This window comes from Narcine bancroftii, chromosome 7, assembly GCF_036971445.1.
Source record: "Narcine bancroftii isolate sNarBan1 chromosome 7, sNarBan1.hap1, whole genome shotgun sequence".
In the NCBI taxonomy this organism is placed as follows: Eukaryota; Metazoa; Chordata; class Chondrichthyes; order Torpediniformes; family Narcinidae; genus Narcine; species Narcine bancroftii.
In genome coordinates this window covers 206,399,710-206,416,317 of record NC_091475.1, presented here as the reverse complement: position 1 = coordinate 206,416,317, position 16,608 = coordinate 206,399,710, and the positions used below count along the sequence as shown (strand labels likewise).

Below are 16,608 nucleotides of genomic sequence, written 5' to 3'. Positions count from 1 at the left end.
ACCAGAGTTTTATGGAGCTGCAACATTACCTCTCGACTCTTGAGCTCAGTTCCCCGATGAATGAAGGCTAGCACACCATGAGCCTTCTTAACTACCCAATCAACGTTTGTGGCAACCTTGAGAGATCCCTCTGTTCTTTCACACTTTAAGAATCTTGCCATCAACCATGTACTGTGGCTTCAAGTTTGACCTTCCGAAATGCATCACCTCACACTGACTTGGATTGAATTCCATCTGCCTCTTCTCCGCCCAACTGTATGGAAATGCAGCACAAAAACAGGCCTTTCGACTCACCGAGTCCACACTGACCATCAATGACTGATGTAAGCTTTCTATATTAATCCCCCTTTTTACCTAATGTTCTTGCATTCTTTTCAAAACCCCCTGCTCCCCAAATTCTACCTCTTACCAAGGACAATTTATGTATGTTAGCAAGTCGGCCATCCCATAAGGTTTTGTGGAAACTGAAGCAGCACACTGATATGCCATAGACAAGGACTAGTCAAGTATTATACCAATACTGGGCTTTTATTAACAGACTAGAACCACCTCTAAACTGGCCGGTGGGAAAGCATCTCCATCTGTAATATCAGTAGGGTGGAGTATCTCTACAGCCATAGCCAATAGCAAGCGGTCAGTATAATACGCCCCCCCCCCATTACATCACCACAGAGGCGACACCCATATGACCTCTGGGAGAACGTGCCAACTTTATACGGAGAACATTTTTTAAAAAAAAGGTAAAGATGCAGCAAGGTCACAGGCCAATGGCCCACAAGCCTTGTGCCATCTAAATACACCCATGTGACCAATTAACTTACTAACCCTATGTACCTGAGGGTGATGAATCTGACAGGCGGTTGTTGAGGCCAAGCCATTGGGTGTATGTAAGGGAGAGATTGATAGGTTCTTGATAAGCCAGGCAATCAAAGGTTATGAGGAGAAATCTGGGAAATGGGGCTGAATGGGCGAATGGATCAGCTCATGATTGAATGGCAGGGCAGACTCGATGGGCTGAATCACCTATTTCTGCCCCTACATCTTATGGTCTTTGGAACGTGGGAAGAATCCGGAGCACCCAGAGGAAATCCATGCAGACCAGGGGAGAATGCACAAACTGCTTTGAGGCCAGCCTTGTGCTGTGAGGCGGTGCGTTTACCAGCTCCGCCACTGTGTGTTCGCGCCCTGCTGCAGCCATTCCGGTGAAGGGGCTCCAAGTGCAGCTTCCAGAGACCCAGGTTCATTCCTGACCTCGGGGACTTGGAGACACTGCAGAATTCAGCGAAGGAGCTCACAAGTATCGATAGGGAAAGGTGACCTCTGCGTGGGGCACTGCCTCAACACGGTAGCTGACATTAAGGACCCCCATCACCCTGGTCACAACCTCTTCTCACTGCTACTTTCGGGCCTGAAGCCTGAAGACCAGCACGTCTAGGTTCAAGAACTATGTTACACTAATCAGGGACTGCTCTGACACCACAAGAGTACTGTCTCCATTATTGCATCATTAGCTTTACACTAGGATAACTATGAATATTTATTATCCATCAATGTTACTTACTTATTGTCTCTTTTAATCCAATAAACATTAGTTTACTATTATAATTTTTCAATATAAGTACCTCTTTGATTGCAAGTAAGAATTTTGGTGTATCTGTGCACTACAGTGTGAATGACAATAGATAGACTGCAAACATTAATTGAGCAAGAAAATTCAATAACAAAAGCTTTAAAAGGAACATCAAAAGGAAATGATTAGCAAAAGTTAGTGCGGGCCCTGACAGGAAAGATTTCAAGTTCGTTTATTATCATACAATTGTACAATTAGAACCTGACAAAATAATGTTTTCTAATCCTCGGTGCAAAATCATGCAAGCATACAACCAGACATAACACATACAAATGTGTTAGATGGAAGGCCAGATCCCAATTGCACTTGGCCCACCTCTAGCCACACTCCCCCACTTTCTTGACCACCATCTCAGGAGACAAACACCTGACAGACATCTTCTGCAAACCCACCAATCCTGACAGCTACCTCGACTACACCATTTCGCACTGTGCCTCCTGTAAGGATTCCATTCCTTCCTTTCATTACCTCCGCCTCTGCCCAGGCAGCATCGACTGGTCACAAAGCAATGCACAAACAGTCTGGAGAAACTCAACCAAGTCATGCAGCATCCGGTAGGAAGCAAAGGATAACTATCGTTTTGGGCCTGGCCCCAGGAATAAGCAAAAGCAGTTGCCTGAATAAAAAGATGGTGGGGGGGGGGGGGGTGAAGAGGAGGAGAAGAGGAAAGAAAAGAGAGGGGGAGGAGTACACATAGGTAAGAAAGATGGACAAAGGTGGATTCAGGTGGAAGAGAAAAATAGATGAGAAGTGACGGGGTGATGGTCAGATAGGAGAAGGGAAGGGGGTGTGGAGCTGGAGGAAAGGAGATGGATGGGGAAAGAGATGTACAGGGGAGGGGATTCATGGAAATTGGAGGTTGATGTTAATGCCATCTGTTTGGAGATTGTTCTTCCAATTTGCAGGGCAGTGCATGAGGCCACGGACAGATATGTTGGTATGGGAATGGCACATGGAATTGGAAGTGGTTCGTCACTGGGACATCCTTGCTGTTGCAGAGGACAAAGCGAAGGTGCTCAACAAAGCAATCCCCCAGTCTGTGTCCAGTGTCCCCAATGTAATGGAGACCACAACGGGAGCACCAGATATAGCAGAGGACCCCAGCAGATTCACAAGTGAAATGTTGCTTCACTTGGAAGCACTGTTTGGGAATCCCAAATGGTGGTGAAGGTGGAGATGTGGACACAAATGTAGCATTTCCTGTTGTCACAGGGGTAGGTACCCACGGGGGTGATTAGTGATTAGAAGTCTCAGGGGGAGTAGTCCCTATGGAAAGCAGCGAGAGAGAGGAGGAGAGGGGAGGATGTGTTTAGGTGTGGGATCACATTGTAGGTGACGGAAATTGCGGAGGATGATATTTTGGATATGGAGGCTAGAGGGGTGATAGGTGAGGACGCGGGAATCCTGCCCTTGGTGCGTCTTGGGGCGGAAAGAGACAGGGCAGATGTGAAGCCCTCATGTCTCAGGGTGTCAGGCAGGGAAAGGGCCAGACAGTTTTTTGTCAGGACCCTTGATCGAGACTAAACTGGGGACAGGGGATAGCAGGCATGGAGAGAGGTGGAGGGGAGAGGAGTAACCTAGAGATGCTGGAGTACTGGATAGAAGAAGAGAGGTGGACGGATCAGAATTTCTGCTTTCCACTTTAACAAAGTGAGACAGTAATTCTCCCATTTCTACTGAGTTTCTACTGAGTTTTTTACATTTTGATAAGTGCTGATTGATGTATTACCGTCATGAACAGAGTCTATTTATATAGTGCTCTCTGTCTAATAAACCATCCTTTTCAAATACGACATTAGATTCTGGCTATGTTTAGAACATATTTTCCACATCCACCCCCAAGGGCAGTCTTGTAAAGAATTGTCCTTTGAATAATGGCTCTTGCTGTCTCAATGCATCTTGACAATGCTTCCATTTATATACAAGTAAGCTTTGCACTCTGCGATTGTTTTAAAAGTCAAAATGCTAAAAGTAATTATAATTAAATTTTAATCTTCCTATTGTTATATATTGCTATCTTCATAAAAATTTCAGGTTGACTGGAGCTTCAGAGACCAGGTTTGAGAGTGATCATTTGGCTTGTTGGCTCATTCTGCCTTACTGTGATCGAGGTAGTGATGTACGGTTATATACTCATGTAATAGTTGATACAAAGGCGGACAGCAACCTCCTTTGAAGAAGACCGCAGAGCCCACCTCACTGACAAAAGGCAAAGGAGGAAAAACCCAACACCCAACCCCAACCCACCAATTTTCCCCTGCAACCGCTGCAACTGTGTCTGCCTGTCCCGCATCGGACTTGTCAGCCACAAACGAGCCTGCAGCTGACGTGGACATTTACCCCCTCCATAAATCTTCGTCCGCGAAGCCAAGCCAAAGAAAAAAAGAGTTGATACCATTAAAAATTGACCACCCTATTTTTGGCCCTGGCCGCCCACCCACCGGAACTCCTGACACCCCGACTGTGGACCCTGGCACCCCCGGCTGCCCGAACACCAGAGCTCCCGATGCCCCGGCCACAGACTCTCTCCCAGGCCCCAGCTGCCTGCTCATCCAAGCTCTCGACATTCTGAACACAGACTTACCCCCTGATCCCGACCACCCGAGCTCCTGACACCTTGAACGGCGCAGGTATTTTCCACAGTCAAAAGTTGTACCCCCCCCCCCCTAAATTTGACCCGATAAATTGGACCCTAAACTCAACTAGTATATAAATGAGTATGTTGGGTACTTTTGGATTCTTGAGTGAATTTTAGCTCCTCAAAATTATGAATCATGAAATAGTTGACCCCCCCAAATTTGACCTGAAAGATTGGTCCAAAAGATTCGACTACTACACAAGTATATCTGAAGGCAGAAGGTACAGAAGTGGCGTGTTTGGCGTAGAAGTTGGCGCAATGTTGTTACAGCGCCAGCGAATGGGACTAGGGTTCGGATTCCGGACTGTCTGTAAGGAGTTTGTTCGTTCTCCTCGTGTCTGCATGGGTTTTCTCTGGGGGGTTCAGTTTCTTCCCACCATTCAAAACGTACCGGGGTATAGACTAATAGGGTGTAAATTGGGAAGCACAGACTCATAGGCTGAAATGACCTGTTACTGCACTGTAAATTTAGAAGCCTGAAGTCCAGCATCTCTGGATCAAGACAGGTTCCTGTACCTCCCTGTACAACCATAGCAAGAACACTATTCCAAGTCCAAAGATCTTATCTGCACTATATTTTAAAAAATTTTAATTTAGAGATACAGGCTTTTCCGGCCCATGTGACCCATTAACCTAATAACCTGAATCTGCAGGAGACATCTACCACATCCGGTGCTCCCGTTGTGACCTTTGCTGCATCAGAGGGACTGGACGCAGACTGGGAAGTCGCCTCATTCTGTCCGCTGCAAAAGTGGCGATCTCCCAGTGGCCAACCATTTTAATTCCACATGCTATTGCCACTCTGGCATGCCTATCCATGACTTCATGACTGCAAAACTGAAGCTACCTGCAAATTGGAGGAACACCACCTAATATTCCTTCTGGGCACTCTCCAACCAGATGGCTTCTCCAATTTTCATTGAACCCCTTCCCGAATCTTTCTCTTTCCCTATCCTTCTGTACCCTTTCCTCCAGATCCCCATACCCTCCCCTTCCCTCTCCACTCAGAGAGCTATCCCCAACCTCTATCACATCTCGGCATTTTTCTCTTCTACCCCCCCCCCCACACATACTCTGGCCCTTCCTGCCAGTAGCCACCGAATTCATCATCATGGATGAAGGTGTCTAGGGTAAGTTTTAGTCCATCTCCTCATACCGCACATAACACAACAAGGGCAGGCACAGGACAGAGCGCAGAGTTTCAGAGAGAGATCAATTGGAACAGGAGCAAAGCCACCACTACTTGTAAAAACACAATGTGCTTTATAGAGCAAAGGGCTTGAGCCTTTCATCAAGGTGTGAACAAAATGTAAGCATGCCAGGTGGATGTCAGGGAGGGAGGGCCACACATTTAAAGGGGAGGGGGATGGCTCTGTGAATGGAGAGGGAAGGGGGTGGAGAGCTGGAGGAGAGGAGAGAGAGAGAGATGAAGGGCTCAAGCCCTTTATCTTTGCTACATAAAGTCGACTGTTTGACCTGCTGAGTTTCTCCAGCCTCGTGTTTTCACTTCAATCACGGTGTTTGCAGACTTTCCCGTTTTACTCCACGCAAATAACTAAATTATTTCACGTCAATCTAATGAATTAATTATGAACATTTTCAGGGGTTTTAACTGATTTTTCTTTTAATTTAAATTTTCATTTTTTGAAGTCGTGAAATTTACTTGATCTGTTTTTAAATAAGATTTAAACATCTGTGTACGCATTGAAGAGGCTGAGCCTCTCCCTAATTCCCCTTTTGGGAAGGTGGCGAAGAGCTGCCTTTCTTCGACCTCTGCAGTCCTTGAGGTGCGGGTGCACCCACATTGCTGTGAGGGAGGGAGGGCTCCAGGAAGGGACGTCCCAAGCCAGGGTGGTGGAGGTCTCCCGGCCTTTCCTCTCTTGACATTCACCGGGAACATTAAAAAGGGACTCAACGAATGAAGAATTTCCTTCCTGAACGCTTTTGGGCGTATTTAATGGATTTTGGGCTGATCAAGAAAATCACCTTAAAATGTATCTTTTTTTTTAGATATAACCTATTTTTGTAATTTCCTGTCATTTTTAACATGCTTTAAGCTCACAAAAGCATGAAGATTCAAGTGCTTTCACACTTGGACTTGTTCCCTGCAGTCAGTGATAAACATGGTGAAAAGTTTCACCAGGACGTTATGGAGAAGTGGTATCAGGGCAACGGGAATTCGTCTATTGTTGGACACTGACTCGTGTAATTACCAAGTGCTGCATATTGTGTGTGGTCCGTGGTCTGGAGAGACGCTGTCTGGTTGCAATCAGGTCATAATATACTTGTATTGGTGGAGTGCCCTGTGCTTTCGCTGCCCTTGTTCTTCCAACTGGTGGAGGCGGTGGGTTTGGTCCAAACTTCTGCTGCTGCCCTGAGTTGGGTATTGCCCACATGCACAGAGATACAGCCACAACTCCCCAGGCAGTCGGAAGATCGTCCCCGCGCTCCTGATGCCATTTCACAAGCTGAAGAAAGTTCACAGTAAAGCTGGGACGAGGATCAGCCGTGACAAGGGGTGCACTTAACGCGAACACGACAGGCACGTCAAATTTAACATTTAGATAACAAATAACGGGTCTCCAGTGGGGACCTGGAACATGCTCCAGTCACAGTCTCGGAATGGGAGACACCTGAGAGGCTGCAGACCCTGGAAGCTGAATCTATTTGCTGGAGGGGTTGGGGGTTCGAGAGATAGACAACAGACTCGCCAAGGCAAATAGCGCCTTTGGAAGACTACACAAAAGAGTCTGGAAAAACAACCAACTGAAAAACCTCACAAAGATCAGTGTGTACAGAGCCGTTGTCATACCCACACTCCTGTTCGGCTCCGAATCATGGGTCCTCTACCGGCATCACCTACGGCTCCTAGAAAGCTTCCACCAACGTTGTCTCCGCTCCATCCTCAACATTCATTGGAGCGCTTTCATCCCTAACGTCGAAGTACTCGAGATGGCAGAGGTCGACAGCATCGAGTCCAAGCTGCTGAAGATCCAGCTGCGCTGGGTGGGTCACGTCTCCAGAATGGAGGACCATCGCCTTCCCAAGATCGTGTTATATGGCGAGTTCTCCACTGGCCCCCGAGACAGCGGTGCACCAAAGAAGAGGTACAAGGACTGCCTAAAGAAATCTCTTGGTGCCTGCCACATTGACCACCACCAGTGAACTGATATCACCTCAAACCGTGCATCTTGGCGCCTCACAGTTCGGCGGGCAGCAACCTCCTTTGAAGAAGACCGCAGAGCCCACCTCACTGACAAAAGACAAAGGAGGAAAAACCCAACACCCAACCCCAACCCACCAATTTTCCCCTGCAACCGCTGCAACCGTGTCTGCCTGTCCCGCATCGGACTTGTCAGCCACAAACGAGCCTGCAGCTGACGTGGACATTTACCCCCTCCATAAATCTTCGTCCGCGAAGCCAAGCCAAAGAAAAAGAGTGGAAAAGAAAGGACGGGAGGCGCTGCCCTGCTTGAGTTTCTCCAGAAGATTGTGTTTGCTTCGCGTTCTAGAACGACTCTGTCTCCAGAATGGTTCCCCCCTCCCTCTGTCATTGGGCTCTTCCTGATCGTGTTTGTTTCCAGCTCCTCTCATTCTCCCCCCACCATCTCCCCTGCAGAACTCTCAGTGTAATCTGCTAGATAACACCCCCCCTCCCCATTCTCGCTGTGGTCTTGCAGATAACCCTGCTCCCCACTTTCGGTGTGGCCCCTGGATAAAACCCCTCTCCCACTCGATGTGGTCCCCAGATCAATTCCCCCCTCCTCCTACTCTTGTTGTGGTCCTCCAATTAAACCTCCTTCCCCATTCTCGGTGTGGCCCCCTGGATAATTCCCTCCCCACTTTCAGTGTAGCACCTGGTTAATCCCCTCCCCACTCTCGGTCTAGACCCTGGTGGTTAATCCCCTCCCCACTCTCGGTGTAGACCCTGGATAAACTCCCTCTCCCACTCAGTGCAGTCCCTTGGATTGACTCCCCCCTCAACCCCACTCTCGGTGTGGTCCCCTCTCCCCACTCTCAGTGCAGTCTCTGGATAGACACCCTCTCCCCACTATCAACATGGTCCCTGGATAGCCCCCTCCCCACCCTTGGTGTGGTCCCACTGGATAGACTTCCCGTACCCCCAGGTAGACTCAGCATGTCAGAAACTCTGGGCGGGTTTCATAAAATTAATGGCTATATGAATTGGGAGGAGCTGGGGGCAAAAATTCAGAACCTTAGCAATAAAAATCCCATTATCAAGATTGGAACGAGGAAACTCTGGTACCTAGAATCTGGTAGACATTTGGAAAATGTTCTCACTGAAAGGAGACAAATGATGGGATCAATTGGTGATTTCAAGACCAAGATTGATGGACTCTTAGTTGGGGAAAGGATATCAAGGATTATAGATCGACCTATCCTGGACCCACAATACGTCCTCATTAGTCAGGAAGGCTCAGCAACACCTACACTTCCCAAGGAGGTTGAGGAGGGCAAGGCTACCGGCCCCCATCTTAACAACATCGAGCGGCATGGATAACGCAGTGGTTAGCGCTACACTTTTATGCTGGGGTTCGAATCAGGCACTATCTGTAAGGAGTTTGTACGTGCTCCCCGTGTCCGTGTGGGTTTCCTCTGGGTGCTCCTGTTCCCTCCCACCATTTAAAAATGTACCGGTGGAGAGGCCTGGAGGGTTATGGAATAAGTGCAGGTCAGTGGGACTAGGGACAGACTAGAGTGGCCGGATGGCCTGTTTTCTGTACTGTAGCATTCTATGGTTCCATGGTTATAGGTCATTTGGGTGTAATTGGTGGGGGGGCATGGGTTTATAGGCCTGTTACCATTTATCATTTAACATTTAAACATTTACAGGGAGCACAACTGAGAGTGCCTTGTCTGGCTGCATCATTGTGTGGGACGTTAGCTGCAAAACATCGGACCAGAAATCAATGCAGATGACCATCAAAACAGCAAAGAAGATCACTGGGGTCTCTCTTACCTCTACTGACGACATTCACAAGGAGCGTTGCTTAAGTTGGACATAAATGATAATTGAGGGCCCTTCCGTACTGTAAATTGTTATATAGTTATATGGTTTTTCATCCCGCATGCAGTATCTTTGACCCACTATCACCAAGAAGGAGGTTCAGGACCATCAAAATCAGGATCTGATTGTGGACCTGAACCCCCACAGATCAGTGAGCCCTGCCATCAACATTCGCCTTGCGCCTTGTCCTCCCAAAATACCACACTGCACGCTTCTCCAGTTTGAGCTCCATTTCCAGTTTCTCATAAATTGCTGTTTAGACATTGCATTTTCTTTTGGCACAGAAACATCACAATGTCATCCCCACAGCATACCGCCATTTGGCCAATCGAGTCCACCCTGCCGTTCCATCATTGCTGAGTTAGTAGTTGTTTCAGCGCCATTCACCTGCATTTTCTCCATATCCCTTGAATCCCTTCCTAATTAAGAACCTATCTATCTCCGTCTTAAATATACCCAATGACGGCCTCCATAGCTGTCCGCAGCAACAAATTCCACAAATTTACCAAGTCACACCAAATCCCCTTTATTTGTGTTCATACCATAACTACTAATGCAAATGCACAGAAAAGACAAGATAGCATTTCTCCAGGACCATGATTTAAATAGGAGTTAAATATTAAGTCATAATTACAATAAAAATTCTTGACATACTAGTACACGTATGTTCTAGGAACCCTCTGGATAAAGAAATTCTTCCTCATCTCTGTTCTAAAGGAATCTTTTTGCATTCTGAGGTTAAGCCCTCTGGTCTGAGACTCCTCTATAGTAGGAAATACCCTCTCCATGCCCAGTCTATCCAGACCTGTCAGTATTGGATAGGTTAATGAGTACAGGGTATAAGAAGTCGGCCATCTGGCCCATCGAGCCTGTTCTGCCATTCAATGAGATCATGACAGGCTCATCTCCACCAATCTCCCCATATCCTTTAATTCCTCTACTCTGTAAAAACCCATCCAACCGTGTCTTATTGAAAAGGACAGGAGAGTTCAGGTGCGTGGGAGGCAGGAGGAGAACCGTGGTTTTTCTCGCAACAAGAGAGTGATTTAATAGAATTGGAATCATTTTGAGGGGAATAAATAGAGAGTATTTTCATTGGTAAAAGATTCTGCAACTACAGTGGAAGTGCTACACCAGCGCCAGTGATTCCAGTTCAAATCTGGCGCTGTCTGTAAGGAGTTTGTTTTCTCCAGGTGCTCCAGTTTTCTCCCACGTAGGAGTTGTAGGTTCATTGATGTATTGCGGCGGCATGAGCTCATGGGCTGGAAGGGCCTGCTACCACACTGCATCTCTAAATTTTAGAATTTAGCAGATTTAAGATAATTAGCCAAAATGAATCAGCATGATCAATAAGGAGAAAGATATTTGTACGCCAGGTCTGGTAAGTAATGTCAGAAAAGTTCCTGGAGATAGATTCAAGAGGAGCTTTCAATGGGGAATTGGATGAGTGGTTGAAAATAAAATATTGACAAGCTGCGGGGATGGTGGGGCGGGGGGGTGGAAGGAGGGGGAATGTGATGGATATTTGGATGAATTTTGCTGCTCTTTGTAAAGGGTTGGCTGTCGTGGTCGGGCAAGTACCTCTTGTTCCAGCCCAACTATCACCAGCCTGAATGACATAACGTCATGCATGTTAACTATGCTTCCTTATAATTGCAGGCCCATGTAAAATAGCCCTCCCCATTTAACTTGGCCACAAATCAAGCGAGCCTATCATTCAAAGTAATTCTGCACAAACATTTGTCTGAAAGCTTCTACAGAATATTTGGCAGCAGTCACTGTTGGCAGAGAGAACTCCCCTCCAGGCACCGCTGAAGACTTTGGACTCCCATTATTTTATCTCCTTTGCAGATTCTTGGATCTGAAGAATGTCATGTCTTCGTATTCTTGACTGCGCTCCTCAGTACCTGGAGAGCTTGTTCGTTCTCTGATGGATCTTCCCTGAGCTCCTTCCTCTGATCCTTGGGATGCCTTTTTGATGATGAGTGCGTCCCTGGACTTTGTATGGAAGTGCAATAGGATCTGGAATGCATTTTAATCACAGTTTCAATGCATTAAGCAGCTTATCTTTCAGTCAACCAAACCAGTTTGTTAGTTCAAAATATAAATATATATATATATAAAATAATATTGTGTGCATATATAAAGCACTGCAAAACAATGAAGGCTCTGGACAAACTGAATAGTTGTCAGAGTCTGTACAAAGTGTTGGCCAAAATGGTTAATATAGGAGGTCAGTATGGACAGTTGGGCCAAATGGCTGCCGGACCTTTCCCTGCTTATTTCTCTGTAAGGTCATTTTGTCAGGTACGTGGATTGGGGGTCAATCCGCAGGACCATAAGAGTGGCAGTGAGGATCACTTGGAGTCTACCCCCCCCATCCCCCATAGACGTGATCCACCGGGATTGTTGTCTGAAGAGGGCACGCAAAATCATTGAGGACCCCTTCCACCCCGCACACAGCATCTTTCAGCTGATCCTGTCGGGGAAGAGATACGGGAGGATCAGACCCAGCACCTCCAGGCTGAGGAACAGCTTCTTCCCACGGGCAGTGAGAATGCTGAACGACCAAAGGAACTGCTCCCACTGACCCTCCGAGACACTTATTTGTACGAAACAGTATTTATTTATTTAGATTTAGACATACAGCACTGTAACAAGTACGAATTCGGCCCAATGAGTCCATGCCGCCCAATTTACATCCATTAACCTACACCCCAGTACGTTTTTGAAGGGAGCCCCCAGAGAAAGACCCACACAGACATGGGGAGACATACAAACTCCTTACAGACAGAGCAGGATTTGAACCCAGGTGCGGTTCTGATCAACTGTGCCACCCTATTCTTATAGATATAATCGTTGACCTGCATATGTATTATTTGTCTGCATGTGCATTATGTCTGGTTGTACGTCTGCTTGTTTTTGCACCAAGGAGGACTGACTGTATTTGTACAAGTCAATGACAATCGACTTGAAAGGTTTAGAGCAGGGGTAGCCAAACCTTTGAGGTTTGCATGTTTTTCATCGAGGACTGGAGAACAGTGTTTTGTCAGGTAGTTCAGGTACAATCAGATGACAATAAACTTGACTTGTATCTCACCTAACCTTAGTAGAAAAAGCCTACTTGAATTTATCTCTACTCATCGTAATTTTATATGCCACCTGTAAATTTCCCCTCATTCTTCTATGCTCCAGGGGATAAAGTCCTAACCTGTTTACCCTGTTCCTGTAACTCTAATACCTCAAGTCCCAGGAACATCCTTGTAAAACAGAGATGAGGAGGAACTGCTTTTCCCAGAGGGTGGTGAATGTGGGGAATTCGCTGCCCATTGAAGCAGTGGAGGCGACCTCAGTAAAAATATTTAAGGGAAGGTCGGATAGATTTTTACATAGCAAAGAAATTAAGGGATATGGGGAAAAGGCAGGTAGGTGGAGACAGAGATCACCCGTGATCTTATTGAATGGTGGGGCAAGGCTTGATGGGCCGGATGGCCTACTCCTGGCTCTTATTTCTTATGATCTTATGTTCTCTGCAACCCTTCGATCTTATTGACATCTTTCCCATAGTTAAGTGACGAAAACAGAAAACAATATTCCAAATTTGGCCTCAGCAATATCTCCTTACTCCCTTTCACATAAACTCCTTCAGGACCTGTCTGTAACATTGAAGAGCCGCTCATTTTTTTACTGCTTTGTTGTAATTGTGAATATTTATTGCCTATATTTTGCATTGATTACCTATTTCTGTACAGTCACTCAATATATTTAATCATAGCTTTTCTTTGTATGAAAGTACCTGTTCGTCTTTAGAAAGTACGAATTCTGGGCCTATATACTTATGTCTATGACCATGAACTATGACCAATATCAATTATAACTCAAAATTAATCTATTGGAGAAACTTTCAATAGCAAATACCAGAGGACCTCTGTTCAAGGTGAGTGGAGGGAAGTTTAGGGGAGATAGAACCATAGAACATTACAGCACAGAACACAGGCAAGGTAAGCGTAGCATTTAGTGCAATGCTGTTAAAACGCCAGCGATCGAGACCGGGGTTCGAATCCCGCTCTGTCTGCAAGGAATTTGTACGTTCCTTCCACCTATAGAAGGTTGACATAATGGTGGTTGGTAGCCTTGCCTGCTTCAGTCTTCTCAGGAAGAGCAGTTTCTGTTGCGCCTTCCTGACAAGTGAGGAGATGTTGAGTGTCCAACCTTCCCACCCTTCCCCCCAAAAACATGGGACTTGTAGGTTATTTGGGTGTTGCTGGGTGGTGTGGGCTGATGGGCCGAAATGGTCTGTTCCCGTGCTGTATGTCTAAAAAACAATGTATTCTGTGTCGAAATATTATTCTTTTTCTTAAAAATATTTTATTTTCAAACTTATTTTAAAAATTATACAGAACATAAAACACTAAAGAAACCTCACTTCCCTTCCCTTCCTAAATAAACCCAATTAAGGGAAAACAAAGCTGTCAGTGCAAACACCAGTGATTCTTAACCTTTCTCTTTCCACTCACATCCCACTTTAAGTCATCCCTCTGTCATCGGTGCTCTGTGATTAGTAAGGGATTGCTTAAGGAGGGATGTGGGTGGAAAGAAAAAGTTTGAAAACCACTGTTTTAATCGTACCTCATTGACTCGTTATGTGCACCGTTTCATAACTCCAAAGGAAATGGGCCAATGACAATTTTTCTCAATCAAAATATTTCGGTAACAATTGGGTCTAGACCAGTGATTCTCAACCTTCCCTTCCCACTCACCTTAAGCAATCCCTTACTAATCACAGAGCACCAATGGTAGAGGGATTATTTAAAGTGGGATGCGAGTGGGAAGAAAAAGGTTGAGAACCACTGGCCTACAGTGAAACATCCAAAGACCCCATACTAACACAGTGTTTAAGGAGGCCTTCTGGCTAACCAGAAATCATCATATCCCTATGGTGGCCTCAGTGAAGTGCCTATATATTTTGGGTAAGGCTGCCAAATTTTCAGAAAGGTGCTGTATCCTTTTCTAAGACTATATGTGAGCTTTTCAAGATGACTAGAGCTGTTCATTTCCAAAGACCATCTATCAATGAGGAGAGGGGAATCAGATTTCCATGTCACTGCTATACATTTCCTGGACACAGATAAAGCAATTTCCATAAATTTAATTTGGGAATTGGTTGAAGTTTTACTGACACTCATGAAATTCCCCAATGAGCAAAGCTCAGGATCTAATGAGGAGGTGACTCCTACGATCTTGGTCAAGGTGTCAAATGGTTGTACCAAAAGGGCCTCACCTTTATACAAAGCAAGGTAGAGTGCAGGAATGAGCCAACCTCTATGCCACATCAGAAGCACACCTAGTCTAAGTCGAACTATTCTGTCTAGTCCCACTGACCTGCACCCAGTCCATACCCCTGTATACCCCTCCCATCCATGTACCTGTCCAAATTTTTCTTAAATGTTAAAATTGAGTCAGCATATCCACCAGAGCTAAGACTTTTACACAGAGAGCAGTGGGTCTCTGGAATGCATTACCGGGACTGGTGGTGGAGGAGGCTGCTACAATAGGGACATTCAAAAGACTCTTGGACAGGCACGTGGATGTAAGATAAAATAGAGGGTAATGGGTGAGGTTTGTTGCAGAGTAGGGTTACATAGGTTGGCACCACATCATGTGCTGAAGGGCTTGTACTGCAACGTTCTATGTTCCATGTAACTCAATGCGTCAAGCTGCATGTGTGGGGAAAAAGGGAAGGGTTATCTTTTCAAGTCGAGGCCCATCATCAAGACTGTCACCAGGGCTTCGACTTGAAATGTCAACAATTCCCCCACCCCCTCTCCCCACCTCACCCACAGATGCTGCTCCACACACTGAGTTCCTCCAGCAGATTTTATTTTCTATTTATAGTGTATTATTTAAAGAGTATTGGTATAGACCATATAAAATAATTACTGGTATAATCTACTGCAGCGATTTTCACACTTTTTCTTTCTACTCACCTCCCACTTTAAGCAATACCTCTGCCATCGGTGCTCTGTAATTAGTTTAGGTGGGATGTGAGTGGAAAGAAAAAGTTTGAAAACCAGGGCTTTAATTGTTCCTAGTTGACTCATTATGTGCGCGGTTTCATAATTAAAGGAAATGGGCCAATGACAATTTTTCTCAAGCAAAATATTTCAGTAACAATTGGGTCTGGAGCAGTGATTCTCAACCTTCCCTTCCCACCCACATCCCTTCTTAAGCAATCCCTTAAATCACCGATGGCGTAGGGATTACTTAAAGTGGGATGTGAGTGGAAAGAAAATGTTTGAAAACTACTGATCTACTATATTATGTATCTTATTTCATGGAGAGAAGATTTCCATTTGAGGAGTAAATCAAAACTGAACCTGCTATGAAGTATTTATCTAGAAACACAGAAATGCCGGAGAAATTTAGCAGGCTTCGCAGCACCCACAGGAGGTAAAGATGTATTACTGACGTTTTGGGACTGAGCCCTTTTTCAAGGAGTGAGTACAAAGCAGGCAGGCACCTGAATTAAAAAGACTGGGGAGAAGTGAAGAATGGGCAGGAGGAGGTGTACAGACCAACAGAGGGGGGGTGGGGGGGGGGGGAACATGTGCATTGGACATGGATAGGAGGTGAGAATTGATAGGGATCGGGGTTAGCTCTGTGAATGCAGAGCTGGGGGAGAGAACACTGGGAAAAGGGAAGGGAGAGAGACAGAGCTGGAAGAAAGGAGATATAGGGATAGATGGGGGAGGCGATGACTAACGGAAACCAGAGAAGTCGACGTTAATTCCATTCAGACAGTGAGAGTGCTGAACGACCAAAGGAACTGCTCACACTAACCATCTCATTTGTACAAAGCATTCTTTATTTATTTTAATAGATTAAATACTTCTCCTGCATATGTATTGTTTGTCTGTATGTGTGATTGTGTGTTACATCTGGTTGTGTGTCTGTGTGTTTTTGCACCGAGGACCGGAGGATGCTGTTTCATTGGGTTGTACTTATATAATCAGATGACAATAAACTTGACTTGGACGTTTGCTATCTGAGCAGCTTGCTAGTTTCTCGTGTAATCTTGGAAGTGGCTTAAGTTTATTTTTTTGTCCCAGTGTAGCAGACAACCTCGGAGGTCAATTGAAAGGGCTTTAAAAACTTGGTTGTAAGATGTGGGGAATTGGGGTCCAGCCTGTCCTTTACCGCTCTCCCCTGCACATTGGAAGAACAACACCTTAGTTGTCTCCAATTTGGACCCCATCATTAAGAATCCTGCCATTAACCCTGTGACAATAAACTTGAAAGTGAACCCCTTGT

General features: G+C 45.7%; 1 protein-coding gene across 2 annotated transcripts in view; it reads right to left on the bottom strand.

The window, feature by feature from the left end:
- Positions 1-9,807: 9,807 nt before the first annotated feature.
- The window catches only part of LOC138739632 (uncharacterized), a 34,738-nt gene continuing 27,937 nt past the window's right edge, over positions 9,808-16,608 (bottom strand). For both annotated transcript variants that reach the window (XM_069892074.1, XM_069892075.1), the window contains exon 5: positions 9,808-11,319. In XM_069892074.1, coding sequence (XP_069748175.1) covers positions 11,134-11,319 — 186 coding nt within the window. In that variant the 3' untranslated portion in view covers positions 9,808-11,133. The remainder of the gene's footprint in view (positions 11,320-16,608) is intronic.